This window comes from Fukomys damarensis, unplaced genomic scaffold (genome assembly GCF_012274545.1).
Source record: "Fukomys damarensis isolate Sample0158 unplaced genomic scaffold, DMR_v1.0_HiC HiC_scaffold_37, whole genome shotgun sequence".
Lineage (NCBI taxonomy): Eukaryota > Metazoa > Chordata > Mammalia > Rodentia > Bathyergidae > Fukomys > Fukomys damarensis.
In genome coordinates, this window is record NW_022900949.1 from 28,598,688 (window position 1) to 28,626,192 (window position 27,505).

The 27,505-nt window shown below is 47.9% G+C and overlaps 1 protein-coding gene across 5 annotated transcripts in view; it reads right to left on the reverse strand.

The window, feature by feature from the left end:
- The window catches only part of Atg7 (autophagy related 7), a 217,464-nt gene that overhangs the window by 171,996 nt on the left and 17,963 nt on the right, over positions 1–27,505 (reverse strand). For all 5 annotated transcript variants that reach the window (XM_010631430.3, XM_010631416.3, XM_033759762.1 and 2 more), the window contains exons 4-10: positions 22,705–22,822; positions 20,305–20,382; positions 15,811–15,927; positions 14,501–14,650; positions 5,124–5,212; positions 3,645–3,766; positions 203–293 (exon numbers count right to left, since the gene is read on the reverse strand). In XM_010631430.3, coding sequence (XP_010629732.1) covers positions 203–293; positions 3,645–3,766; positions 5,124–5,212; positions 14,501–14,650; positions 15,811–15,927; positions 20,305–20,382; positions 22,705–22,822 — 765 coding nt within the window. The remainder of the gene's footprint in view (positions 1–202; positions 294–3,644; positions 3,767–5,123; positions 5,213–14,500; positions 14,651–15,810; positions 15,928–20,304; positions 20,383–22,704; positions 22,823–27,505) is intronic.

The following is a 27,505-nucleotide window of genomic DNA, read 5'->3' on the forward strand; positions in this document are numbered from 1 at the left end:
GGGGGGGGGGGGGGGGGTCCGGAAGAAGGCTCACTAGGTGTGACCCTGGCTCCGCCCCTTGCTCTCACTTCCTCACCTCCAGGCTGCCTGCAGCTCTTCTCACCCAGACCCTTCCGCCACGCCCACCTGCCTGGAGCCAACCACCCAGGGCCAGTGAAGCTCTCTCCTTTCCAGGGCTAGTGCTGGGGACTGAGATACTTGCCTCTTAGGGTCCATACACTCGCTGAGGTTCACCATCCGTGGCCCCATGCCTCCCTTCTGGTTCTTTTCCCATCCAACGGCTTTAGGGCAATCTTAAGGCAAACAAAACACTAAGCTTAATAAAGAAGATTAAAAAAGAAACCACATGGCAAATTTGCTTTAGAAAGGTGAATGTTCACAGTGGCCCACATTCTGCTTTTCCTTTCCTGAGTCTTTCAGCAGAGGCTGGACCAGCTGCTTGCTACAGCTGCCTCCCATCCTGCTTGATGCTGGGCACCTTGCTCAGGAGACCACTGGACACAGGCGTGGCCCTTCTGGATGGCTCTGGAGACTCCTCCACCGGTGCCCAGCACGTGCCCACCTCCCCTGTTACTAGAAGCTGTTCAGAGAGGATCCTGCTCGGCAGTCTTGGCCCTGGGAAAGGTGCTATGCCTGCGAGATCTAACTCAGCACAGATTCCACTGAGTTCCTCCTGGGATCTGAACCTCTCCGTTCAATGTGTCCCTTCCTTCCTGGCCTTTCAACTGTGCACCTGAGGGCAGAAAGATCCCTGTCAGGGTGACCGTGCTGCTATAAGCTGCTTCTCCTTTAGGCTCATCCTTAGTTTTCAGTAACCCTTTTCCTGGCTTAGTCCTCCCTGCCCTCTTAACCCTTGCTATGGGAGCCCTGGGAACTCCAGTCCTAGCAGTCCCTTGGTGCGCCTAATTCCATGCTAAGAACCTTGGGATGCTGGATATGGTGGTGTACATATGTAACTCCTACCCTCAGGAGGCTGAGGCAGGAGAATCACCCTGAGTTCAAGGCCAGCCTGGGCTACATACTACATAGTAAGTTTAAGGCCAGCCTGAACTACACAGTGAGACCTGGTCTGTCTCAAAAAACAAACAAAAATAAAAAACAGAAACTTGGAAATGCTTCATACTTACTTCTGTACTCTCTACCTAATCCCCAGTGCCACCTACACACATCTGTAGCCCCACACTGCAGTGAGGGAGATGCAAGCTCCGAAGTCTGCAGTAAGAAACAGCTTGATCTTCCCTGGCTGTTTCCCAGCCGTCTGGCTTTCTCCCTCTGCCTCCACCACTCTGCAAGCTCCAATTCACCCCCTGAGACAGCCAGGACATGCTGCTCGATTCCGTCTATAGGTAAGATTAATTATAGGACAAAACCAAAATAAAACCCCTGGCATTGGAGGGGCTATACTGATTTCTGAGGCTTGTGGACAATGAAAACGACCGACTGTCTTTGAAAATGATTTACCATGTCTCCCTCCACATCATCTGCACCCAGAGGCCGTGCCCCAGACTAATCTGATGATGCCTCGGGAAAGGAGGCACTTCCTCATCCAGCCGGAAGCCTGGAAGAGCACTCTGGGCCAGGCTGCTTTTCCACTCCGCAGAAGGTGCTGCCTTGTATGCCCGCGCTGGCCCATTCACTACTGCGCAAACATCCCAGCCTGTGCATACCCAGACTAAGTGGCTGCGGTGGTGCTAGGTGACCCTATGTATGGGACAGCTACCGCATACGCGGTGCATCACCAACAGTGTTCCACATACCTGGAGCCAGGAGACAGAAAGTCTCTGAAGTTTTGTTTACTATAAGGTTGTATTTGCAGCTCAAAGGAAAACAAAAACTGCCTTTCCTAAACCTAATAAATACAGAGAGCCTAAACTACACCCCAGCCCCTTTTATTTTGACCCAGGATCTTGCTAAGTTGCCCAGGCTGACCTCAAACTTGCAGTCCTTCCACCTCAGCCTCCCAGAAGCTGGAATTACAGGCAGGTACAGCTACCTGGCTGACACTTGGTTTTAGTTAACTGTCACATCATCTCCCTGAACCATCCTTAATTTTGTGGTTTAAAACAAACATGCATCTAAGTAATGTTACATGGAAGCTATTTTAGAATGTGCCAGAAGAGGGAGCTAAACCAAATGTAAACTCAAAACAGAAAGGAGACAGATTTCTTAAAGCTTTGAACTTGAAAAAAAAAAAAGCACACAGTCACTCTTGCCCCATTATCTGCTGAAGTCATTTATGCCAGTCACAGGATCACTGAGCCAAGCCCGGACCCTTGACTTTTGCACTCTAGAAAAAGACATCTCAGAAGAGATGCAGTGTCTCTAACACCTCCCAACACACACACACCCATGGACTGAAGAAAGCAATGTGCCCAGAACATGGGGAGGTCATGAAGAGTGAATCCAACAGTGCACATGAGGTGCTCTGCAAGGCACCCGTCCCATCGCTATGTGAGGTGATTTTGGAAAGAGGTATGAATAGTGTGCTATAAACAGTGAGAGGGGAAATTCATGTCATGCTGATTAAGCACCTATAATATTCTAGACATTATGCTATTTTGTGCACAGCACACAGATTCCTCATATGAAAGTCAGGTACGGTGGTACACACTGAAATCTCAGGTACCTGGGAGGCTGAGACAGGAAGATCTCAAGTTTGAGCCCATCCTAGGAAACTATGCTAGACACTACTTCAAAATTAAAAGGAGAGGGGCACTGGGGAATGTGGCTCAATGCAAAACTCCTAAATTCCATCTCTGGTAGCATTAAAAACAAAGAAAAAGAAATATTCATGAAATAGGCATAGGCATTATGCCTTTTTTTTTTTTAAACTTATTTGTTTTTTGGTTTTTTTGAGACAGGGTCTCACTATGTAGCCCAGGCTGGCCTTGAACTCCCTATGTAGACTAGACTGGCCTCACACTTGCAGTGATCCTGCTGCTTCAGCCTCCTGAGTGCTAGGATTACAGGTGTGCACTACCATATTTGGCTTACGTCCCTCAAATGAGTATGTATTCAACCTTTATGAAAATATACAAATGTACCTGTGTACAAATATGTATGCACAGGTACACACATGTATGTCTAACTTTCCTGATTTATAGTTACACAGGGATCAAGCAGAGAGAGGAAGTGAGGCAAAAGAAATAGCACTTTTGGTGACTGGTTTACTACATGGAGAACAGGATCACACACAGCTTTAAGTGCCTACAAACATGTGAGTCCATTAATATTTCCTTCTTCAAGAAGGGACAGAAATAAAGATTTTGTGTTAAACAAAAATAAAAATGGAAACCGGTGTGGGGAGGGAACGCTCAAGACTGCTGGGCACAATGGCACACAACTGTAATCCCAGCACTTGGAAGGCTGAGGAGGTGGAGTTCAAGGCCAGCCTGAAGTATACAGGGAGATCCTGTCTAAAAAAATGAAAACAAAATCACCCTCAAGACTGAAAAAGCTGCCTGAAGAAGACTTCCCCGCGCCAAACCCTGCCTTTGTTCAGGCCGGATGGCGGTGAGACTCTGCTCCAAGGAGGGGTGGGGCATCCTGCACGGCCTGGTGAGGATGGAATGGAGGGAAGTCCTCCTCACCCTGGCTCAGCTCCTGCTGGCTGAGTTCCACATGTCTTCAGTCTGGCGCATTACCTGGGCTGAAGGCCACTCCCGGGAGCCTCACTTCGAAGATAATGCTGTGTGCCACGTCTCTCGCCCCCTGCATGGTTCGGTCGCGGAAGCAAAGGACTTCAATGGACTGGAAGCTGCCGCTCCTGTTGCCGAGCCCAGGTTGGGAGGATTTTATTGGTTTGTTAAGAAGGAAAAGAGAGCCCAGTCAGAGCTTCGCAAAGCACCTGCAGGGATTTCAGTGCATTCCAGGTCCTTTCGGAAACATTCAGGACATTCCTAACCTGGGAGACGCTGAACAGATCCACAGTTTGGGGCTGGATGCCGAGTTGGCTGTCATTTCTTTCTAGGTGAATTTTGTACAGCACTCACATTGCAGAGAGACAGCTGTGACAAATGAAGCCTTCAGGCACAGGGAAAAGTGCTCCCAAGGACCTTACAAAAGCACCTGTGAGCCCTGGGCTCTTCCGGCCCCTTCCTCACTGGGGGATGTCCGAGTCACCTCCCTTTGTGTGCCTGAGAAACACTTTCTCTGAGCCAGGCGGGTGTAAGGAAGAGCACACAGATGCCAAGTATAACGGATCTTGTCACAGGTCTTTCCCAGTCACTAAGGAACCATTTCACCACCTCTAAGCCTTCCCACGGCCTCGCCTGCTTCATTCAGTCTTTGTGCAAATGGAATCAGGCAAGATGAACTATTTTGGGTCTGCTTACTTCACATGACCTCGTGGTTTTTAAATGTACCAGTGCTGCCCACATGTGCCAGTACTTCCAGCAGACTGGCAGCACCCCACTGTAAGGAACTCTGTTTACTCTGCACCCCACTGATGGGCAGGGGTTTTTCTCAGCTTGGGGTTGTTAAGAATGCTGCTGCTGTAAACATTCTGGAAGGGTTTTGCTTGGGTGTATGTCGGTACACTCCGTGCAGCTTGTGACTGCAGAGCTGCAAATATTTTTAACTTTGGTAGATGCTGCCAAACCTTCCTGTAGCAGTGTGTCAGGGTCCCAGCAACCGCGTCTGCAGCTACTCTTGGCAAGGTCATTTGTACTAAGTCACTCTAGGGGGCAGGTGGTAGCATCTCATTATGGTTTTGATGCTGTCTTGTTGACAACTGAGCGTGTTTGCATCTCTTCAGTGTTTACTGGCTCTTAAGATACCCTCTGCTTTAATTCTTTTAGGGACAGGAAAAAATTGAGAGTGGCAGCAACAGGAAATCCCTACCTGAAAGCAATCAAGACGGCCTGCAGGGAGGGCTGGCAGATTTTAGCTTCAGGGCCACTGGCTACCCACCCTCTCGCAGTCTAAAATATCCTTGCTCCCTAGCAGACCTGACTCAGAACTCACCACAGAGGGAAACTGGGTTATGGATGATTTACTGATCTACTTTTTGGTTTCCATGCCAGTAATGAAACAAATAACACGTTTGGGAAAACAGAGATAAAGACAGACAAGACACAGTTAAAAACATAGGCACAGACAGACACACACACACTTGTAAATACCATCTGTGGGCTGCCAGGACCAAAAAATTCCTCAAAGGCCATCCGGGGTACTGGGCTAGGTTACAGGGGTCATAGACACCGACTGTTATCTGTGAATAGAGAAGCCTTTCTGAGTGAGTTGAGAGCAAGTCAGGTTCACAGCAGAGACACTGCTCATGCTTCCAGCCCACTGCTTTATTCTGTTCTGCAAAGTATTATGAATCAGAAAGCCACCTGGCGGAGAGCTGAAGGGAAGAGTGGAGAGCTCCAGGACCTCATGACAGACTACAGAACTCCCTGACAGCAGGAATCGGCCCCTGCACCCGGCATTGGAGCTGACAGAGAACGGAGCAAGGTCCACTTGGGAGGAGGACTGGGAGTGAGGTAGGGTCCTCTGTCAGGGCACACAGAGGAAATCCTCTCATACAAAGACGGGCTAGGAAGTAGCTCCCTTGGCAGTGAGGAGAAAAGTCAGGGAGGATCATGGCTGCTGCGAGTCTGTAATGAGTTCAAATCAAAAGCCAGACACCCTTTCCCTCCCTCCCCCAGCCTCCCTCTGGAAAACCCTACCCAACTTGAGTGCCATTTCTTCAGCAAGGTTGTCCCTTGGTGGCGGGAGTCACTCGGTCCTCCCAGTTTCCACAGATCTTTGTACATAAGATGTTTGTACCCATCACTACACACAAAATGTGGTGGGTTTTTGTTTTTGTTTTTTTTTGTCTCCTCTCTCTTACAGATCACAAACACCCAGATCTTGATTTCTAAATACCACTCTCCAATAAAAGGAGTTTGGGCAATAGACCTGTGGCTAATTCTAGGGCTGGGCAAGGAAAACACATGATGAGCCTGGAACACCTAGTACCAGAAAGTAAGGAAGTACTCAAAGAACAAAGGACAAGGGCACACCAGGGACCCCAGCTGAGAGTGTTCCACGGCCAAGACATCAGCAATCAGGGCAATGAAATAAGTAACCCAGTGTTGGGTTGGAACTCAAAGCATGAAATAAATGTCCACACTGATACAGGGGAACCAATAAATGAATGAAAATAAGGAGACTTGTGAGCTGGACTGTAGATGCTGCCCTCTTCAATAGAGGAACTCATTCCTCCCCGAGGGAGGGTGGACTTAGGGACTCACTTTACAGTGCAGAAACATGGCAAACACTGCATTCACCCAGCAATCAACTGAGCATCACCAAGGACACCCTGACAGCACGTGATGACAAGCCTACTCTCCCCCAGGGTATTCTGTCCAAAAACCCCTAACTGCGATCTAATCATAGGAAAACGAATTCAGGGATGGTCTACAAAAATAACCACCTGTCCTCCTCAGAACTGCGAACGCCATCAAAAACAAGACAGCATGAGAAACTGACAGACCAGAAGAGACGAAGGAGATGTGACAACAAAATGCAGTGTGGCACCCTGGTGTGGATCCTGGAACAGGAAGAGGATGCTACTGGGAAAACAGGTGAAACTGCAATAACGTGAGGCATTATGAGCAACGCACTGATGTTGGCTTCTTAGTTTTGACAAATGTGCCATACTGATGGAAGGTGACAATATTAAAGTGTCAACCTCCCATGATCAGATCAGTTCAGTTCAGAGGTGTCGGGAGGTACTTTAGTGAATGCTTGCAGAATGATGAAAACACAGATGGGTGGGGCTACACATACTAAGGCAAGCCTCTACCGTGCAGAGCCTCGCTCAGGCCGTGCCTGCCTTCATTATTTTAAGATTCCTGGGTGATTACAATGTGCAGCCAGTTTGCAAACCCCTGCCTGACCATCTGCAACAGTTCTGCAAACACAGCCCTCAGAAACCGCCCGTGTCAGAAGTGCCCCGGAAGGGCTGAGCTTGCACCCCTCCACCCCCGCATGCTCAGTGAAGGACCCTAGATTCTCTGGCACCCTCTCATCTCAGCTCTGGCCTCCTGGGGTCTGAGAAGAAAAGGAGCACTTGCTTAAAGATGGCTCTCTGCACCCCCTGGTTTTCAGTATGGGAACTGATTATTTATTTGACAGCTGTGTTTTCTTGATTGGAAAACATCATACATTACAAAGTGCACTTTAAAATGAGGCAGGAAATAAAAAGGAAACATCACAGCATCAGATATGTACAACAACCGTAAGAAATTCTTGATATCAGAAAAATGACAACAGGGGAAAAGAGCACCTGACAATGCAGAAATCCCAAGGCGTTCCCGTCTGCCTCTCCGGCTGGTCTAGAAGCGCTATGTGGACAGAAGCAGTGCCAGCAAGATTCACTTTTCCGGCCCTAACACCTGGCAAATCTGCTGAATGGATGACAGCACTGGTCAGTTTCTCCATGCACCGATAAGTGAACATCTAGGGCAGGGGCCGTGGAAGCAGTGAGAGGGGAAAGGTGGCACCTAGGGACACGACCTGAGTCTCCGTGCAGAACCAGGGTGCAGTGCCTGGTAGTTCCCTTTCCTTGCCTCTAAGCTTTCTCAACACGGCTGGGTCCCTTGCCAGTGGCAGTGTAACCCTGGGGCCTTCCTGGGAGAGAGGGTGAGAGAATGGCTTGAACGACACCTGTGACAGCAAGAGGACGCGGAGCAAGCTCCCAGCCCAGTGCTTCCTCTGAATAAACGAGTTGTCCTCCCTGAGCTCTGCTGGCCTGGCTGGCCGCCACCTGCCACCTTTCCACCAGGAGCACCTTGTTATCAGGCTCTCCCACCAGTAATCCCAACAGGTAGCACCTGCCAGACCAACTATACTGTACCAAGGCATCATCGATTGCAACTTCACTTTAAGTCATCAAAAGCGCTTACAACTTTTGTTTTATTGTTTTGAGATGAGGTCTCGTTAAGTTGCCCAGCCTGGCCTGGAACTCATGATCCTCCTGCCTCAGTCTCCAAAGGGGCTAGAACTGCTGCACTTAGAACTCTACATTCCACAAGGTCAGGGGGGAAGGGCGGAGGCTGCTTCTCTGCTCTGGCTGTGCTGGGACAGCCTATGCTAAGGAAGAGCTCCCAGCTTGGCGCGGCTGTGTTCTCCCTCTGCAGCTAACTGCAGGCCTGGGGACCTGCCTGCCTCACCTGCAAAATGAAGGGCTTGAATCATTTCACCTCAAAGGATTTAGAGAAAAACCCTTCCATAGGTCATAAGACGACAGAGACTACATTAAGCTCAGCCCTGTTGGGTATCTAAAGGCTACTCGGTGAGCTATGCCATTCTTACTGAGAGGCCGAGTCTCACCTGTCAAATAGGACTCAGGCAATGTCCTCAACCAGTTACTCTCAGGTGACGCCTGGCACCTTACTTAACCTCTCTACAACCTATTTCCTCGTTGATCAGAAATCGTCACTGGCTCTTAGCACAGATTGCAAATCGCTCAACAAACGCTAACTATGATGGCGACAACTCACACGCACGCACCGTGGCAGCAACTTCACTGGCCTCCAGCTGCCACCAGACAGTTATCTATCTTCAGCTTCAAGGTGATCTTTTTGCAGTTTGCAGAGAAAAGAGGGGGATGAGTTCTAGTTTATCAAATGAGCTCTTGGGCCTGGGATTTCATCATCAGCAAATGCAGAGTTGGGGCTAAGTGCTCTACATTATTATGGAAGTTCAGGAGTTGGATGCGACAAGTGGACGCCCAGCCTCAAAGAATGAGCATATTTCTCACATTTAGCACAAAGCCAATAGGGCTAAAGAATAAAAAATCTTTTTGAGCAGAAATGACCAGGAATAAGGTTTTTTAGAACCACCTGACTTGAGATCAACTACACAGAGAACAAGGAAGCTCTGCTACGGAAGGAACTTATGGCTGACGCATGGTGGTGGAGGGTGTCAGCCTGAGAATACTTCAAGGGAACAAATGCTCCTTCCGGGACAAGGCCTGCAGCAGCGCAGGGGCCAGGCAGCACAGAGTCCATCTGACACTACACTCGACACCGGCTGTCTTCTCTCGATGATTCAAAAGAGACTCCAAAATCTAAGTACCTTAGGAACTCAGGAAACTCCACTGTGCCAATCAGGACATTAGGTAAACCAGCTTAACTATTATTTTAAAAAAAATTGCTATCTATCTTTCTATCTATCTATTGGAGACAGGGTCTTGCTGTGTATCCCAGGGTGGCCCTGAACCCACTATGTATCCCAGGCTGGTTCTGAATGCGCGATGATCCTCCTGCCTCAGACTCCCACGTACTGAGATTACAGGTATGTGGCCCCACACCTGGCTGTAAAAAGATTTTTAAAAAATGGAATTAGAGCCAGGAGTAGTGGTGCACACCTGTAATCCCAGCCCTTGGGAGGCAGAGCCCAGCAGATCACTGTGAGTTTGAGGCCAGCATGGGTCACACGGTGGATTCAAGGCTAGTCTGGACTACATAGTGGGACCCTTTCTTAAACAAACAAACAAATAAAAATGGAATCAGAAATAAACACTGGCTAGCAGTTGTTCTGGATTCTAAGATTGGCTTTGCTATAGATTAACTGTGTAAAGTTGGGCACATTTTTTTATAGTACAAATCAGCAGAAAGAAGCAAAATGTAACTGGGAGGGAAACCCACGCTGTTTTGGAGGCTTAAGCAGCAATCCTTCCTACCTGGCGAATAGCACACATCTCACTGGAATGGCAGTCACTACCTGGCCACATCCCACCAAGCAATTTGGTGAAAAGGTCCATGAAAAGGAAAGAGCAAAACTGTCAGCTGGGCATCGTGAACCAGGCTTTTCCTTGGAGCTCCCATGAAACGAGTTTATCTGAGAAGTGCTGTCTTTCCTCAGCCAAACACTTGATATAAGAGGAAGTGAACCAAGGAGGTTATGCTTTTTAAAAGTGTAAGGGAAAAAATTTCAAATAGCAAATGCGCTTTAAGGCTACAGCCGGCTGCCAAGATACAAAGAGACCACTGAAGGAAGAAAAAGCCAACTCAGGGCAGAGAAGTAGCTGCTGTTTCCATGCTGCTCTGTGTGCAGACATGACAACCCCAGGGTGGCAGGCTTGGTTGCTGACAGCACGAAACAGTCCCCAGACATCCACTCCTAGCTCTGAGGAGAGAGGCAAGGTTCCTGAAGACTGCCAGTGGGGTGGGCTGTGTGCAGTACAGCAAGGCCACTCTGAGCAGTAAGGGGAACCAACATCCACGGTGGGAAATGAGAACTCAAACACCCCCATTTGCAGCTTTCTGAATGTGTGACAATGTGGACACCTCATGCTATAAGGGGACACAGCTGGCAGGCGGAAAGTGGCAGAGCTCAGTGGCAAAGGTTGTTAGATGCAATGGTGTGCAGGCTACAACTAGCCATGTGGCAAGGGCAAAACAATGGAAATAAGCAAACACTACGAAATTAAGGTGTCGTCTCCTAAAAATGTGAAATTGAGCCAGAAGACTGCAAGCTTGAGGCTGGCCTAGGCAACCTAGCAAGATCTTGTCTCAAAATTAAAAATAAAAAGGACTGGAGAGGTAGTTCAGTGGCAGAACACTTCCCTAGCATATGAAAGGCCCAATTCCATCTCCAGCACCACCGAAACAACAAAAAACAATCTCAAAATGTTCAGCTCTTCAACCCAGTAATTCTTAACCTAGAAATCCTTTCTATGAAAATAATTCAAAATACAGGAGTTGATCTGGGGAAGGAGAGGAATAATTTCATGCCCAGAGAAGCTCCTAAGAGAAAAAAAAGAGTTGTAAGAACCCTCAATGTCAAGAACTACGGCTAGGGTGTAGCTCAGCGGCAGAGCACCTACCTATCGTGTGTGAGGCCCTGAATTCAATCCCCTAAAACCTTAATAAAACACACTACTATACATTCACCAAAAAGGATGTAGAGTATGTTATATTATTACACAGTGGACTCTTGACTTATGAACTCAATTCATTTGCAAGAACTGCTTGTAACTCAAGTTGGTCAACTGAAGGTTCAGGCTCCTCTACCCAGCCCTCAAAGTCTCTCCTGTGTATAGGCAGATCTCAGTGTCCTTAGATTTCTCTGTTAATCCCACACAGGAAAGGATGTTGTAATGTTCCTTCCAGGACTCTTTATGGGTTAAATCTGTATCTGAGACCAGTGCTCCGCAGCACATAAACTAAAATTTTATCTGAGACCATCTGGAAGTACAAGCAGCCAGCATCTGGATCATAACGCAAGACTTTGGTTGTAAGTTAAAACTAAAATTATAGTCATAACCCAAGTTGTTCATATGTCAGGCCAATCATAACTCAAGGATTCACTGTACTATAACTTACTGCATATTGATGTATTAACAGTGGTACCTCAGCTTAAATCCTTCCACGAATCTGGTTGCAAACTGAACTGGACAAGAACTGAATCAAATTCAATGGTTATGTTCAATGTCAACATTATGCGAAATCTGATTCAGTTTTACTATAGTACAATCTTAGTTTTTTTAAAAAATGCACAGAAAAAATTACCAAAAATATATATTAAAAGTCCACTTAAAAATCCCAAAAGTTAATAGCTAAAGAATTTTGAGGGCCGGGATTTAGCTCAGTGGGGCCATCTCCTGCCTCACAGGCACAAGGTCCTGAGTTCAATGTGTGGTACAAAAAAAATAAATAAATAAAAAATAATTTTGTGAGATTTTAAAAACAGACAGATGGAGATGGAAATAAACTAATACAAGGAACCACGCCATAAGAGTTCATTTATGTGTCAGTAGTATACTTCTGACTTAGAAATGAGATCTGCTCTGGGAGAACATTTGTAAGTCAGATTCATTTCTAAGTTCAACAAGGTGAGTCTTAACTCAGTTTACTAGGAAAGTTTGTAACTTAAATGTCCTTTAGTCAGGACTTGCCACATTCACAAAATGGTCACTCCTTGGGCATATCTCGGCTTCCAAACTTCAGGTGACGAGCTGCCAGTGATTCAAATCATTTAGTGTGTCACTATTAGAATTTTTCCAAAAGATAAAACAGAGTAAGGAAAGTATTATATTGTATTTTGTGAAAGTTTGTGTGTGTGTGCACACGTACAGGCAAAAACACGTGTGTGCTGAGATGCAATGTCACATAATGTCACAGACACAAGGTCACAATCTCTTGGATGAACTACAAGTCAGGAAGAAGTGTAGCATTAAGCAACCATACACAGCACCCAGAAACGACAGAGGAGCAGTCATGGACATCCTTCCAGTCAGCGCTAATTCAAGGAAGGACACTACAGGATTACAGAGGCCTCAGTGGTCTGAGAAAGCCTCCCTTCGGCACTGGGCACTGAACTGCCGGCTCTGCCAATCCCAGGAGGGACTCTGCCAGGTGGATCACTCCTCATTTCTTCCAGTTCTGAAAACCAAAAAAGCAAAAAAGCCTGCCTAACTCCAATCATCAAGAAAGCCAGCTGCATGATTCAAGGCCTACAATTTTCATTTTATAGGATAACTGAAGACTAAAGTTTAATCCAAAGACGTTTCCTCTGAAAATTCATCTGACTGATTTATTCTTAGAAGACATAGCAGGAGCAATTATAATGGGTGAGCAAAACTTCACTTGACTTCTCCCCAAGCCCAGGACGGGGGGATGGAGGCCCAGTGGTGTCCCAGCTCAGGAAGCATTCTTCCCAGTTGCCAACTCCTATCTTTCCCTTTGTCTTCCTCAGAGTGGGGACCCAGAGAGGACCCATGAATGGTCCCAGGGTGTGCATTACGTCTGGAGCTGGGCACTGATGTGGGGTTTTCTGCAGTGAACAACTGTTGCTTCCACAAATTCTCAAAGAGGTCAAGCAACTGCACCAGCCAGGCCCAAACACAGATTCACAGCTCTGCATTACCTGTCACAGAATATGCGCTGGCTGTGTATTCTGTCCTCTGAAGTCCACCAACCACTCCGGTGACTCACCAGACAGGTGCTTGCAGGGACAATCTGGGGAAGCCTTTTAAAGGACATGGTCTCAATCCAAACAGAACATTCATGCTGAAGAGATCAGTGTCCATGAGTCCTAGCAGAGCTTCCTAGGACTTACTGAGTGGCTACGACCCAGGGGCTTCCCCTGTGCAACCTCCAGCCCTCACAACAGTGCCTTCCTGCCTGAACTCTTCTTCTGCTGTACTTCACACAACTGGCAGGACGCTATGGGATTGCAGATCCAATGGTGGGAAGTCACAGCTAGGGCACCTCCCTGGCGGGGCATATACTTAAATGGGAAGAAAGGGTTTTAATCAAAGATCACCCAAGAAATGTAAAATTACAACTGTCCTAAGGAAACACTATAAAGAAAGGATCTCAGTGCTACAGAGTCCATAATAAACACAATAAACCTTTCTCTAGAGGTGAAGTGAAGCAGGAAGCCAGGGTACAGGGTGGGAGCTCAAACTGAAAAGAGTGCCTAGGGAGAAGAGTGAGGAACTTTCAAGGGGAAGCCATGATTTGAAGAACACTACAGAGATCCTGGAATTATGATAAAGAGCGAGTCTGGGTAAGGCAAGAAGAGCAGGAACAGTTTCTGGTCTTCCCAGGTTTCACGGAAGTCATTTCCATGCACCGACAAACACAGTGGGCACCGAGGTAGGGAACACGGGTTGCTATGCTGAAGTGGCTGACAGATTACCGAGGACACAGATGGGAAGATCAGAAAACCAGGAATCCTGTTTCAGCTCACAGATGCCAGGAAGACGGCCAGACTCAAGCCCAGTAGAGGCTGATGAGATAGAGCAAGGAGCCACTGCTTCTTGGGGTGGGGAACCGGAAAGGTGGATGAGGTCCAAGCCAGAGACAGACAGAAAGGCATGTGCGGGGGCAGAGAGATGGGGGGCAACCTGTGGCATCTGTGCTTGAAGATTGTCATGAGATGAGGTGGGAAGAAGAATTTCACTAAGGAGGGGCTTTCCATGGGTAGAATACGCTTCAGGAAGATGGCACAACATTAGGAAAAGACACATCCACGATGGGTTCCAGGTGCACTGGGCTGGAGTGGGGACGGGGCCTGGTGAAAACTACTAAACTTCCTGGAGTGATGATGTATGAGAATGCTGGGTAAAGAAGCAGGAAAGGCAGCTTGAGCCAGAAGACACCACTAGGCTCCCAGCCTGGGCATGAGACAAAGGCCAGCAGTGCCAGAAGATCGTTCTGCAGTGGCACATGCAGGATCGAAGCAAGAGGACCCCGACTGCCTAGGAGAAGACAGTGGAGGCCTCGCTAGAGCAGCAGGAGGGACTGGAAGCTAAAGCACAGATTTGAACTAAACCCAGAGAGAAGGAGGAATAACCAGAGCGCTGATGCCAAGTGAAGCACGGCTGGGAGATCTGCAGGAGTCTGGTTGCAGGGCTGGGAGAGGGCGAGGACAAAGAAACTAGGTTCCAAAACACCCTGTGCTGAGGAAATCCACCTGAGTTTCCATTTTATAGTGATCCGTGGTAACGTGAACTTGTTTTTTTTACCAGGTAATAGACACTCAGAATTTCTCTGACCTTTGTCCTTTGACCTTGGAAGAAATCACTGTAGTGTTTAAGTAGGGAAACCAGCACCACCTCGTCGTCATACTTGATTAAGAAGTAAGGCAGGGCCGAGACTCCTTCTGTTTGGCAGAGACCATCATACGCATGCTCGAGGGCATGAATCTGCAAGCAGAAAGCGTGGGGTTGTTCTCTAGACAATTACACACATCCTCCTGAATACAAACTGACAAATGAAGAGTGGAGCCAGTAATCACACCACTTAACTTTTCTAGAACTCTGTCCAGCTGCCTTAGATGGGCACACAGGGACACTTCATGTACAGCATAGAGGCTCCCTACACGGTCAATCAGAGGCCCCCAGAGTAACCAAGCACTTTAAATTTATGGGTTTTTTTTTAAATATGCTGAGTTGTGCAAGCATCACCGAGATAATTCTAGGCTATCTCTATCCTCCCTAAAAGAAATTCAGTACCTACAAGTAGTCAACCTCCAACCATAATTCTTTACCCCAACTTACATTCCTTTTTGAGAAATTAGTTCCACAAACCCACAGTCTTGGATCTATTCTAAGTAAGCCTTTTTTTTTTTTTTTTTTTTTAAATAAAAAAAGGCTACTCCCCAGCTTCAGAATTCAAGATGTTAGTGACTGATGTGGTTCATGAATCCGAATCATCTTGACACTCAATCTTTGCTTCAACAATAATTGGCACTCTAAGGGCTGGGGATTTAGCTCAGTGGCACCACATCTGCCTCCCAAGTTCAAGGTCATGAGTTCCATCCCTGGTACCAAAACAAACAAACACACAAAACAAAGTCAACGTGGTTTTGGAAACAGTGATTGGCACTCTAGTTAGGGCCTGTGCTCTAATTATCTCAACCATCTCAACCTCCCTTCTCATTGCCAGGTTCCGGTGGCCCTGTAAACAGCCACTCAGAGGACTTCTGCGGGCTGGAATGGGTAGGAGACAGCTTGTGTTGGTCCCCAAGACTGTTCCTCAAGGATATGGCTGTATGTTTCTTCACAGTGAAAGTAAAAACCACATCTTGGTAAATTCTTCCAGTCCTTCAAAATGTTATAGAATTCCCACCTCCACACTTAGTATTTTACCAAATACCACAGACCCCTGAAGAAAACCATTATTCACTACTTTTTCAAAATGATTTCACAAGCATCTTATAAACTGCGCCCAGTGCCACGTTGGGAGACTCTACAGGTATGGATTTCTGCATCCAGAGATGCATCTGTTTGTCTTTGGAACAAAGCACAGCTACTCCCACACACCAAACCCAATTTTACCTGTGCCTTTTTTTGTTTTTTGATACCTGTTTTGGTGAAAACCTTTGATCCAAAGCCACTGGCCCCTGAATGAGAGGGATGCTCTCTGGAAGGCAGAGGGCAGGATAGCAGAACCAATAGTAGAAGTGGTACTTCTTTAGATCCTAGAGCAAAGAATGTAACACAGGACATCAGAACACCACCAATGATTAAAGTGAAATACATCTAGTCAAGTAACTTCTCAGCCAGTTAAGAGACAAAAGCTGACGAGCATAAAATATGTCCAGCTTGTCAAATGGTCTCATCTCTGACAGGAATTGTGACAGAATACAAAACTTCTACTTTGATCTCCAAATACCCTCACAGCCCACACCGATGATATAATGGTAACCATAATCTGCTGTACCAGTCACTCGCTAACCAAGAATGTGCTCTAAGTCATTGATCTCACCATTGCTGTGCTTTGTCACACAACCACCCTGGGGGTACCTATACACAGCCCACTTACAGACAGAAAACTGACACTTAGGAAAAGATAAAGGAAACTAATATGCACCAATAAGAAAAACTGAGCAGGAGAAAGAAAAGGATGAGGGACTTGAACAATAACAACAAAAAAACAGTGGCAGAGGGCCAGGGATTTAGCTCAGTGGTTCTGCTGCCTGTGGCCTTTACTCTGTATCTTAAAACCCCCTGCTTTATGCCACATGACCTAGGATCTGCTGGGACTTGATGTATGGTGCTGCACGCCCACTCTTGGAAGTGTATCTCACCAAGTGCCCGTATCAACAATACAACCCGAAAAAAAAAAAAAAAAAAAAAAAAAAAAAGAACTCTACTTCGAAAAACGTCTGCTTTTCCCTCGGTACAATCTGAGCAACGCACCATAAACACTAAGCACACTACTGAGAGTGGTGCAGTCCACACTTTTACCTGGCTAAGACAGCCCTTCTCGGGAACGTTTGGGACCAGAGATGTTTTGGATTCCAGAGTTTTTCGGGCTTTGGAGTATTTGCATGACATTGTGGGGATGGATGGGACTTGAATCTGAACGCGACATTCTTTCATATCTTATTTACATCTCACCTGAAGGTAATTTTATACGATATTTTTAGGGCATTTACACTCTGATGCCAACTTCTCACATGAGGCCAGGTATGGAATTTTCCACTTGTGAGATGTTCAAAAAGCTTCAGACTTTGGAGCACTTCAGAATTCAGATTTTCAGATGAGGGATGCCCAGATTCTATAAGGCTGCTGCACAGAGCCCAAGTCAATGATGTAAGCACTTGCCCGGTGGGAGGCACATGAGACACTCTGATAAGATGAACAGGCCACAGCCCCAGGCACCGGGCAGCACTTCCCAAATGAGCCTGGGAGTAAAGCTGAGAGTCACAATGGCCAAGCAGGAACAGGCACCAATGACTTAAGAGGTGACATCTCCTCGGACAGGCCACTCCCTCCCCAGGGGCAGTGTGCAGACAGGGGACTGGATTCAGGAGTTGTCCTCATCCCCGACATCACGGGCTGCTCTGAATCACCATAGTGCTCAGAGCCTCTGCAGGCAGGGGCAGCTGCCTCATCAACCCACGACCACCAACCGTGGACACTGTTCCTGGATAGTTAATGCATCTTCTAGATGAGAATAAAAACTGTACAGCTATTAAATGACTTTTTTTGACATGGAATTTGCTATGTAGTCCAGGCTGACCTTGAACTATGTAGCCCAGGTTGGCCTTGAACTTGCAGTGATCCTCCTGCCTCAGCCTCCTGAGTGTTAGAACTTTAGGCACGCACTACCACACCCAGCTAAATGACTACAATTGGCCTACAATTCACATATCATAAAATTCACCCAGTTAAACTGCACATTGTCATCACCCCAAAGAAATGCCAAAGCTGTCTGCAGGAGCTGCCCCTCCCCTTCTCTCCCCTGTTGTCTGGCAACCACTGATCTATCATCTGTCTCCATGGATTTGCCCGTTCTGGCTCCTTCACACAAGTACAATCACATTTGGTAACTTTTTAAGTATAATTTTTATTATAAACAGTTTTCCAGATGAGAAAGCCTAGCAGTTTTCAAAGTCTCTAACTCGGCCACTAAATGATCAAGAAAAAAATCCCCTTTTCACAATGGTAAAACAAATGGAAAATTGATATTAATGAAGTGTCTCGTTCTTAGAGGCCTAAAAACAGCAGAAAAGAAAGCAAAAGCACCCTGGAGAGGATTCACTCTTCTGTGTACTGAAATGATTTGCCATAGCTGATCTTTAGCAAAAGGTTAAACAATTCAAGGTGAAGAACCCCACACTGAGCAGCTTTATCAAGTCATTTTCAAAAGTCAAAAGGCTCCAATTTCTCAGGATCAAAGGACCTCAATTAAATTTAACATAAAGCCCTTGGAGTCTGAAGATTTTAAAAGAGATTTAAAATTTTTGTAGAGCCATGCTAAGAATGCTGCATAAAAAGGGTGACAAGGCCCATACAATACTGACTCTAAGGGAAGCTTAAAACATTAAGAGCTAATGTTATTTTTCTCACTAAACACAACTGTCAATTAAGTTCTACTAACAAGAATTCCAGGGCTGCTATTCGGCTCACAAACCCAGAAATCTTTAGCAACATCAAAATCTATCCTAGCAGATAGCCTATAAAGTTACTGATTTATACCCAAATGCCGGATAGCGAACTGCACCTAGAAATCTATGATGTGGTCTTCAGTGTGAGTTCCATCTTCCCTCCTGAGCCCCATGGAGGAAGAAAGGCAAGACCTGCAACTTGGTGAGAAGTGATAACAATAACAACAATACAAAAATGCACAGAGAAAGGTTAACATCCAAAGCTGACAAAGCTGTGATGAAGAAAATCACTTTATACATGGCAGTGTTAATACACTTACAGGCCCACCCCAGAGAACTTACAGTAAAATAAAAGGAGCAAGAAACATATCACTAAAAAAAAAAAGAAACATATCACTATGACCAGTAGTGCTCACTGCACCATTTTCTACAATAGGGAATATTTGAAACATACGACAAGAGTCTGTGGAATGTACCAGAACAGAACACTACTGTCGATGTAACTTCAAAGGACAAGTCAGTTTGATACATATGCACACACACTTATATATATGAACATTCTTTACTTATGCTGGGGTTACAGCCAGATAAATCTACTGTGAGTTGAAAACATCGCACATTAAAAAAAAGAAAGAAAACACTGTATACTAATTATACCCACTAAGCAACACAGCTGAGCCTTGACTGCCTCAATGTGTGTAGAATATTTACATCAGCCTACACTGGGCAAAATCATCTCACCCAAAGCCCCTTGCCATCAAGGGTTGCGGGTCTCATGTAATTTACTGAACACCACACTGAAAGTGAAGAATGGAGTGGTTCTCTGGATATGCTCTCAAGCCAATGTGAGAATGGAAATCCTGAGCTGAACCCTAAACTGGGGACTGTCTATGCATGTATGCACATGGGGGGAGCAGAGAGGGAGGGAGAGAAAGGAAGAGAAAGTGGGGAGAGGCAGAGAGAGAGAGAGAGAGACAGACAGACAGACAGAGACAGAGACAAAGAAAGAAAGTGAAGAGCTGACATCTCCATGAGCAACCCTATCCTCTACCCCCACCACACTGAGCCCAGGTCTTTCTCTCCTCTTCATAGCTCTCCTTCCCTCAGCAGCAGATGTCACCCTCCTTTGACTTCCTTCTCAAGGCTGTCCTTTATTTAATTAGATCTCATGTATAGAAAAATGATTTTTTTTTTCTCAAAAAGCTGTCATCACTGTACGGCCAAACCACATAATACGACCTCTTCTCATCCAGAAGCCCCTTCCCCTATTTGATGGTATCTGGAGTGTCCCTACAGGCCTGTGTAAAGGCCTGGATGCCAGCCTATGGTGCTGTTGAGGGGAGCAGGAACCTTTAGGAGGTGGGGCCTTGTGCAAGGAAGTGATGTCACTGGGAATGTGACCTCCAACTGGGACCCCAGTCTGTCTGTCTGTCTGTCTGTCTCCCCCCGCCCCTGCTTTCTCTGCTCCTCAGCAGCCATGAGGACAGCACCTCCTCTACCAGATGCTCCTCCCACTATGATAGCCACAGGACTGAAGGCAGAGAGACCAAGAGCCATGGACTGAAACTTCTGAAGCCATGAGCCAAGACAAGCCTTTCCGCCTTAGAAATTAGTTGTACCTCAAGTCTTTTCCACCGTGACAGGCTGCTGGCCAACACAATGGGTCTAGCAACTGCGTCCTGCAGGAGCATACGTAACAAAGACTTCTGCTCCATTTCATAATGTCCTGAGAAACAGGATCTGGGTGCCAGTGTTACAGAAACTATGCTGCTGCCTGTGTGAACAGGTGGGATGAATTTATTTTGCATTAGTAGCAAGTGCCAGCACTATCTGGCCACTCATCAAAGGAGCCGTTTTGTTAAAACTACACTGAGTAATGAGAGGGAAGAGAACACGCTGTCCTGCTGCTGGGTCCACAGAAGACCTCACCAGTCTCCACACAACAGGGCACCTATTACTTACTGCAAATGTCAGGAGCAAGAACTTGTTGAGGAGCACAGGGTTTTCAAGGGCAGCACCCGACTTGATGGACTCCCAGATCTGCCAGAAGAAAGAAAAGCGTTAAGGAAGGTTGCTGGCATCTGTGGGCATCTCACTGCCATGAATCCGAGGAGCACAGTGCTCTTCCTGCTCCAGGCTGGCACTGCTTATACTGCACCCCTACCCACGCTGTCCCTGTGCCAGCCAGCTCTCCAATGGCCGAGCCCAAAGAAGCCCTGCACAGGTTCCCTGCAGGCCTCACGCCACTGTCCTGCCTTCAGGACTTCCTGCTTATCACCTGCTGCACACAGTACCAGCCACAGCAAGTTGTAGACACCCTCAGGAAGCACCAAATCCAGGGACAGGCTAGGTCCATGTGCACAGACCCAACTCCCCAGAGCCTCCTGTAGGTGTGCAGACAAGGTAGGAGGCCCAGGTCTACGCAGGCCATGGGACAAGCTGGCCATGAGCTGTCTCCACTGCAGGGGCTAGAGAGGAACCTGCCTCTGGACCCCTGCACCCATGTAAACAAGAGTCCTGTTGTTCTCCTACATTTCATAGCATTATTATTTTAGCGTGGTACTTGCAGACAGTCTTTTGATAAGTGACACATAATTGTACACATTTATGAAGCATAGTGAAGTACAGTGTGATAATTCAATAAATATATACAATGTATAAGGATCAAATCAAGGTAATTAGTATCTCTTTTCCGGGAACCTTCAGATTCCTCTCTTCTAGTTAGTTTGAGATATGCAATGAATTATTGACACTAGTTATACACTGTGCTATAGGATATTAGAACTCATTCCTCCGATCTCTGAATTTGGGTTCCTGTTATCTATCCCGTCTCTACCCCTTCCCCAACTCCCTTTCACAGCCTTTGGTGACTATAACTCTATTCTCCACTTCTAAGAGACCAACTTTTTTAGCTTCCACAGATGAGTGAGAATATATGACACTTGTCTTTCTGTCACGAGCTTATTTCACTTATATTATGCCCTCCATTGCTGCAAAAGGAGATTTCATTCTCCTTTTTTTGGCTGAATAATATTCCACAGAGTGTAAGTGGCACCTTTTCTCTATCCATTCTCCCACTGTCGGACACCTGGGCTGATTCCACATCCTGCCTGTGTGTCCAGCATGGCCATGAGCACGGGCAGGTGGGTGTCTATCCCATACACTGGCTCACTTCCTCTGGATGTGTACCCAGCAGTGGGATGGCTGGACTTACAGGTGTTCTGGCTGTATTCTCCTGGGAACAGTCACACTAGCATACACAACAGCAGTACTTGAACAACCCCTTCAAGAGTGTACACGACAACATCTGGTCTCTCTGTTAAGTGGGTTAAGGGGGACTGGGATGGACTGTCTTCCTCCTTCCCAATATTAATCTGTTAACTCAGCTGTGAAGAAGCACAGGGAAAACATGCCAGGAAGAGAGGGCACTGTGTCCCAAGGAGGAAAGCAGGAACACAAAGGAGATGTTATGGTTACAGCCCCAGGTCCTCAAAGCCTCGCGCACTCATGGCTGGGGTTTCAGGGAGAGGACTGGATCATGGGGGTGTGATACTCCCAGTGGTCCACTGCTGAGGTGAGAGCTAAATGTGATGGGGAGAGGCGAAGCCTATAGAGGAGGCAGTCACTGGAGCACGGCCTGGAAGGGTTCATCTCCCTCCTCCTCCCTTGATCCCTCTCTGCCTCCTGTCTGCCCTGCCATGAGCTGCTATTCTTCTGCCATGTGCTACCCTGCCCTGGAGGCAGCTGACTATGGACCACAACCTCGACAAACTGTGAGCCAAAATAAACCTCTCCTTTAAGTTGTGGATGTCAAGTACTATGTCTCAGCGACAAGAAAGCAACTAAGACAGGAGGTGAAGGGAGTTGAAAATTATTACTGCGACTACGTCAGAGAATGCAAGGACAAGAAAGAGACCATGGAGAGATTGCAGGTTAGCTGCAGTAGATCAGATCAGCCCTGAAGATGCTGGAAAGATCATGTGCTCAACTCCCAGGATGCCATGCTACACAGTATCGCCAAGCCTCTCTGGGCACAGAGGACCAAGCCCCCTCTCACCAGCAGCCACAGGACTGTAACCCATGAGAGAGGCCAAGCTGCTCCAAAGTGCTCAGTGGAAATAGAAAGTATAACCTCCTTTTCATTCACACGTATCTCCAGCTTTTCCCCAGTGCAGAGCCTGGGCTCTCCCTGACCCCCAGACCTCCAGGCACAAAGCAGAGAGAAGGGCACATTTTCTTTGGAGAAATAAACAGAAAACTGCAAACACTTGGTTTTCATGACAGACTCAACTCCTGGTCAGAGACAGCACACTGCCAAGACCCCAAGAAATGGAGTGGGCACACATGGGCTGCCTGGCTAACCTCATCTGCTGCCTGTTCCAGAAGCAGCTTCTTGTCTGCAGCCTTGAAAGCCTCGAGCGTGTTGGTGTTATGCAGCATCCCGACAGCAGGGCAGCAGCGCGCAGGCGTGGGGGCACTCCTAGACATGAGAGACACAGTTAGCCAGGCACAGTGGGACTCTGCGCGAGCCAGGGAGTGACAGATACACCTAGGTCTCTCAGTCAGCTTCTGTCACTGCAGCTTGACAAGGGAGAGATTTATCTGGGCTCATAGTTTCAGTGAGTTCAGTCCATGGTGATGGGCTCCAAGGCTCAAGCAGCACAGTGGAAGGTGGGTGTGGAGGGAAGATGCTCACTGTGTAACGGCCAGGAAGCAGAGTGAAGAGCTGGAACAGGGACACACGCTTCCGGGTCATATCCCAGTGACCCACCTCTTCTGACAGACCCCACTCCCACAGCACAGTTAGCTGTGAACTCATCCATGGATGAACCTGTGTCCCACATCCAATCACCTCCTCAAAGCCCCGCTCTGGACACACAAGACTTTTAGGGGCACTTTAGATCTAAAGCAGAGCCCCAGGTAAACAGCAACATCACTCAGCTGGGCAAGGAACAGACTGACCACCACGTCGGGAGATGAGTCCCACTATTGAGAGACCACAAGGCAGGAGCCATTCCACAAGAAGCCTAGAGAGCCTCTTTAGCCTGGCTTGTGGGCTGCATGCTCTTCTACTGGCCCGCAAATAGATGTGCCCCTCCTTTTTATTCATTCCTGGATTCAACCTGAGTGAAACATTATTGAGCCAGTAACGGCACAAGACTTGAGCATTTACGGCAGCTCTTTCTCCCATTTAAAGACTTAAGCAGCATGCCAAGGTCACACAATACTGGACAGGGTTGTATGGAAATAGAGCCAGTTGGCCCTGAGGTGCCATGGTGCCAGGCCCTGTTCCGGTCTTTGCCCCAGGCACCAAGGCTTCATTCCAGGTCTACTCCTCCAGGAAGCCACTCCAGCCTCTCCAGTGACAGCTGGCACACAGGGCAGAGCATGTATCACAGAGCAGTTTCAAGAACAACAGTCACACACACCTGATCGGAGGGCAGGAAGGTGCCTGGCCCACCCAGTCAGGGCTCTACACACAGCTGCTGCTGAGCAAGTCCCTGTGGTCATCAGAGCCTCACAGATAAGACACACCTGACCTGGGTTGCCTGTCAGTCCAGGTGCCTCTAAGACCCCCCACATGCAGCATGGCCACGCAGGCTCCCAGTCCCCAGAGAAGTCAGGAGGAGGCAGGACAAGTTGACTCTGAATACCCAGTGAGAAATGGAAACATCTATTCTCCTCTCTGAAGTGATTAACGTTTTTGAGGTTACAGATGGGAAATTTCAAAAAAAAAATTTTTTTTGTTTTTTGAGACTAGGTCTCAGTATGCAGTTCAGGTTGGGCTTGAACTCACTATGGAGCCCAGGCTGGCCTCAATCTCAGTGATCCTCCTGCCTCAGCCTCCTGAGTGTGGGGATTACAGGTGTGTGCCACTACAGCCAGCTGAAAATGGTCATTTTATCAGTGATCTAATTACTGTCACTTACAACTAAGACAGAATACACTCCAAGTCAATGGGAGCTACATGGCAGAAGTGACTCAGTGTCCTCTCATTTGGAAATTGTCACAGCAGGTTATGCATGACATTCAAGGGCTGGAGAAGAGACCTAAGAGCCACTGCAGCAGGTATAGTGACTGCAGTGAGTGCCAGGATGCTGCCAAATGCCAAATATATGTGGGTTGGGGTGACTGGCCAGGGCCATCCCCTGGGAGCTGAGTCAGCCGAGCACAGGTTATCACTACCCTCCTCCAGCAAGGAATTGTATCATGCAGGTGAGCAGAGGACATCAAAGGTCATCTCTGGAGAGGGAGAAGTCACAGAGGTCAGGGCAGCCTGCAGGGAGGCAGAAGGGCAGGCCAGGCCTTCCCCAGACACATGGCACTCTGAACTCAGGGCTGAACCAGGACACAGAACAGAGTGGAGGCCAGTCCCCCTCTTCCTTCCCAGGACTTCTGAATGTCCTGGGTGTGCTGCCACACCAAAGCCTGGCTCTGACGCGGAGGAAGTCAAGCTCGGCTCCTAGGAAGCCCAGCACTCAGGCAACGTAACAAGGGACACCACCTGAAGTCTCCTAGGAGAAGCGGTCTTCATGATTGAAGTTCTACCAGGTGAGGGGGCCACGGTAATAAATAACACGATCATGAAAGGGGAACAGCCCCAAACTGGGGATGAGACAGTTAGTTAAATCCTGGTCCTGATATTTAGTAGTTAGCTTTCTATGGTTCTATTTGTATGAAATGTCCAGAGTAGGCAAGTTCTCAGAGACAGGAAGTAGATTCTTGGTTGCTGAGGGCTTAAGGGATTCATAGGGGGTAAACAGTGATGGCCAAAGGTTTCTTCTGAGGGTGACGGAAATGCTCTACAATTAAATAGTGGTGATAGCTGTAAAGCTCCATGAATATACTAAAAGTTGCTGGCATGTGTCTCAGTGGCTGAGTTGTACTGTACAACAGGGCTGTCGAGCTCTGTCAGAAACATGAATGGGAAATCTTCCCATGTACTAAAGCACCCAGTGAATCCTCAGTGAGGCCACACCACTGGGTGTGGAAGTTTGGCTGCTGAGTGTTCCTCTAAGGTTCCCGTGTCAGAGCCTGGTACCAGGCTGGCCTGGGGGGCAGTCCCCTCTGGGCAGAAGTGAGGTCCCAAGGCGCTGCCTCGGTGGGTGGACTCTCACAAAAGCCCATTTGTGACCCTGACTGGGCCCATTCCAGATAGGGCCTTTTGCTCCTACACATTCCTGTCACCACATGCTGCCACCCACTGGCTTCACCAGAGGCCAAACAAAGCACCCATCTTGGACTCTGAACTTCCCAAAATGTGAGGCAAAGAAACCTCTTCTATTTATAAACAGCAGGGCCAGGGATGTAGGTCAGAGGTACAGCGCCTACCGGGCAAACACGACATCTGAGTTTGATTCCCGGTACCAAAAGAAATTTTTTTTTTCAATAAAGTTAGCTGCCTGGCATGTTCCACCCTGATAACACAAAGCTGACCAAGGCACTCGAGGACTGGGCCGGCTTGGGGACAGCTGTAAACCCTGGGCCCTCGCTTCACCCAGCCTCTGTGGTCACTCAGGAATGCAGGGCTCCTCCCCAGGGCTGCTTCCGCGGGGCTAGCAGGCAGGCAGGTGGCCAGGAGGGAACAAGTGGTCCAGAGGAAGAGCAGAAAAGGCTTGGGAGCCTCACTCCACATGTACAGCTCTGCGTGCAGCTGCTGCACCTCAGCCCAGCAGCTCCCTGGGCTGCCGGCACCAGCAGAGACTGCTAGGAGCTGGGACAGAAGGGGCCCAAGACAGATGCAGCCTCTGCTCTGCCCACCCCACTGCACCCTCTCTTTCTCGAGGTCCATTTGGAGCTTAGGTGCGTTTCTTAGAACTAAAGAGGAATACTCCTCAAGGGAAAAGGGCCCAGGGAAGTGCTCCTCACTCAAATGTATCAGTCAGCGTTTCATCACCTGAGGAGAACAACTTCAAGGAGGAAAGGTCTACTTTGGCTCACAGGTTTCAGTCCATGGCCGCTTGGCTCACTGCTTCTGGACCTGAGGTGTGGTGGGGTGTTCCCCGGAGCAACACCACTCAGGTGAGGTGAAAAGGGAGAAGGGGAGACAGAAAGAGAGAAAGAGGCAGAGAGAGGGGAACACCAGAAACACGCCACCACCACCCCCGGCCTTCCTCCTCCAAACAGCCCCCACCCTACAGTTCCCACCTCCTCCCTGCAGCCCACTCAGTTAGGAACGGGTCCACGGATCCATCCACTGACAGGTCAGAACCCCCGATCCCGTCACCTCCCCAGACCCCCTCCGACCACTGCTCCCTGGGACTCAGCCTGCGGCCCTCGAGCCTTCCAGATCCAAGCTCTCATGTCTTTTGGTACCAAGAGAAAAAGAAAACTTTCTACCACTTTCACTTCATCAAAAGAAATGGAGCACATACAAGACGAAGAAGACCGGACCACCCTCCCTGCTCGCGCAATGAGGAACACACAAATTTCCTGTGTCTGGGCTCCTCCATCATGGGGTTGTAAGACTGCACTCTGCACTCTGTGTGCCTGATAAATGTGACCTCACTGACAGCTCTGTGGGGATGACGAAGACCCAAACCTGTGCTGCTGACTGCTGGCAGAGGTCCTTGCGATTCCCGGGACTCTAAAAAGGGATTCATCCATGCTATGCAAAGGTGAGGCCCTCCCACACCCGTAAGTGACAGCTAGGGCTGTAGCTCACTGGCGGCATCTCCTGCCTCTGCATCGCAGTGCTGGCACATTCGCTTACCAAAACTTGTGGGGAGCAATCAGGAAGTGTTTTGCAAATAATGATCACCTCTCCACCGAGTCCACCTCTGCTCCGAGCTTGCACAGTGGTGCTGTGAAAGTCGTGTTGCTTCAGCCTTTGCATCTCTAACACCTTCACATCCTGCTGACTGTAGACATTTGCTGTTTGAGGAATAGATCTATGAAGACTTTCCCTCCAGACCCACACAGGTCCATGGCAACACAAACGAAGACAGAGTAAGAATATGAAAATAATCTGGACATTAAGAACTCTTTCTTGCCATCTAAGGAGCCCCAAGTGCTCTCATTAAACTTCCTAACATGCTACAAAAGAGGGACTCAGAAAAAAATCACACAGAAGGAGTGTTAGAAGCCCAGAGCCTGTTTCACAGAAAAGGAAAAGTAAGCTGAGGAAAAAAAAAAAAATACCAGACTTATTGGGTAGCACAGT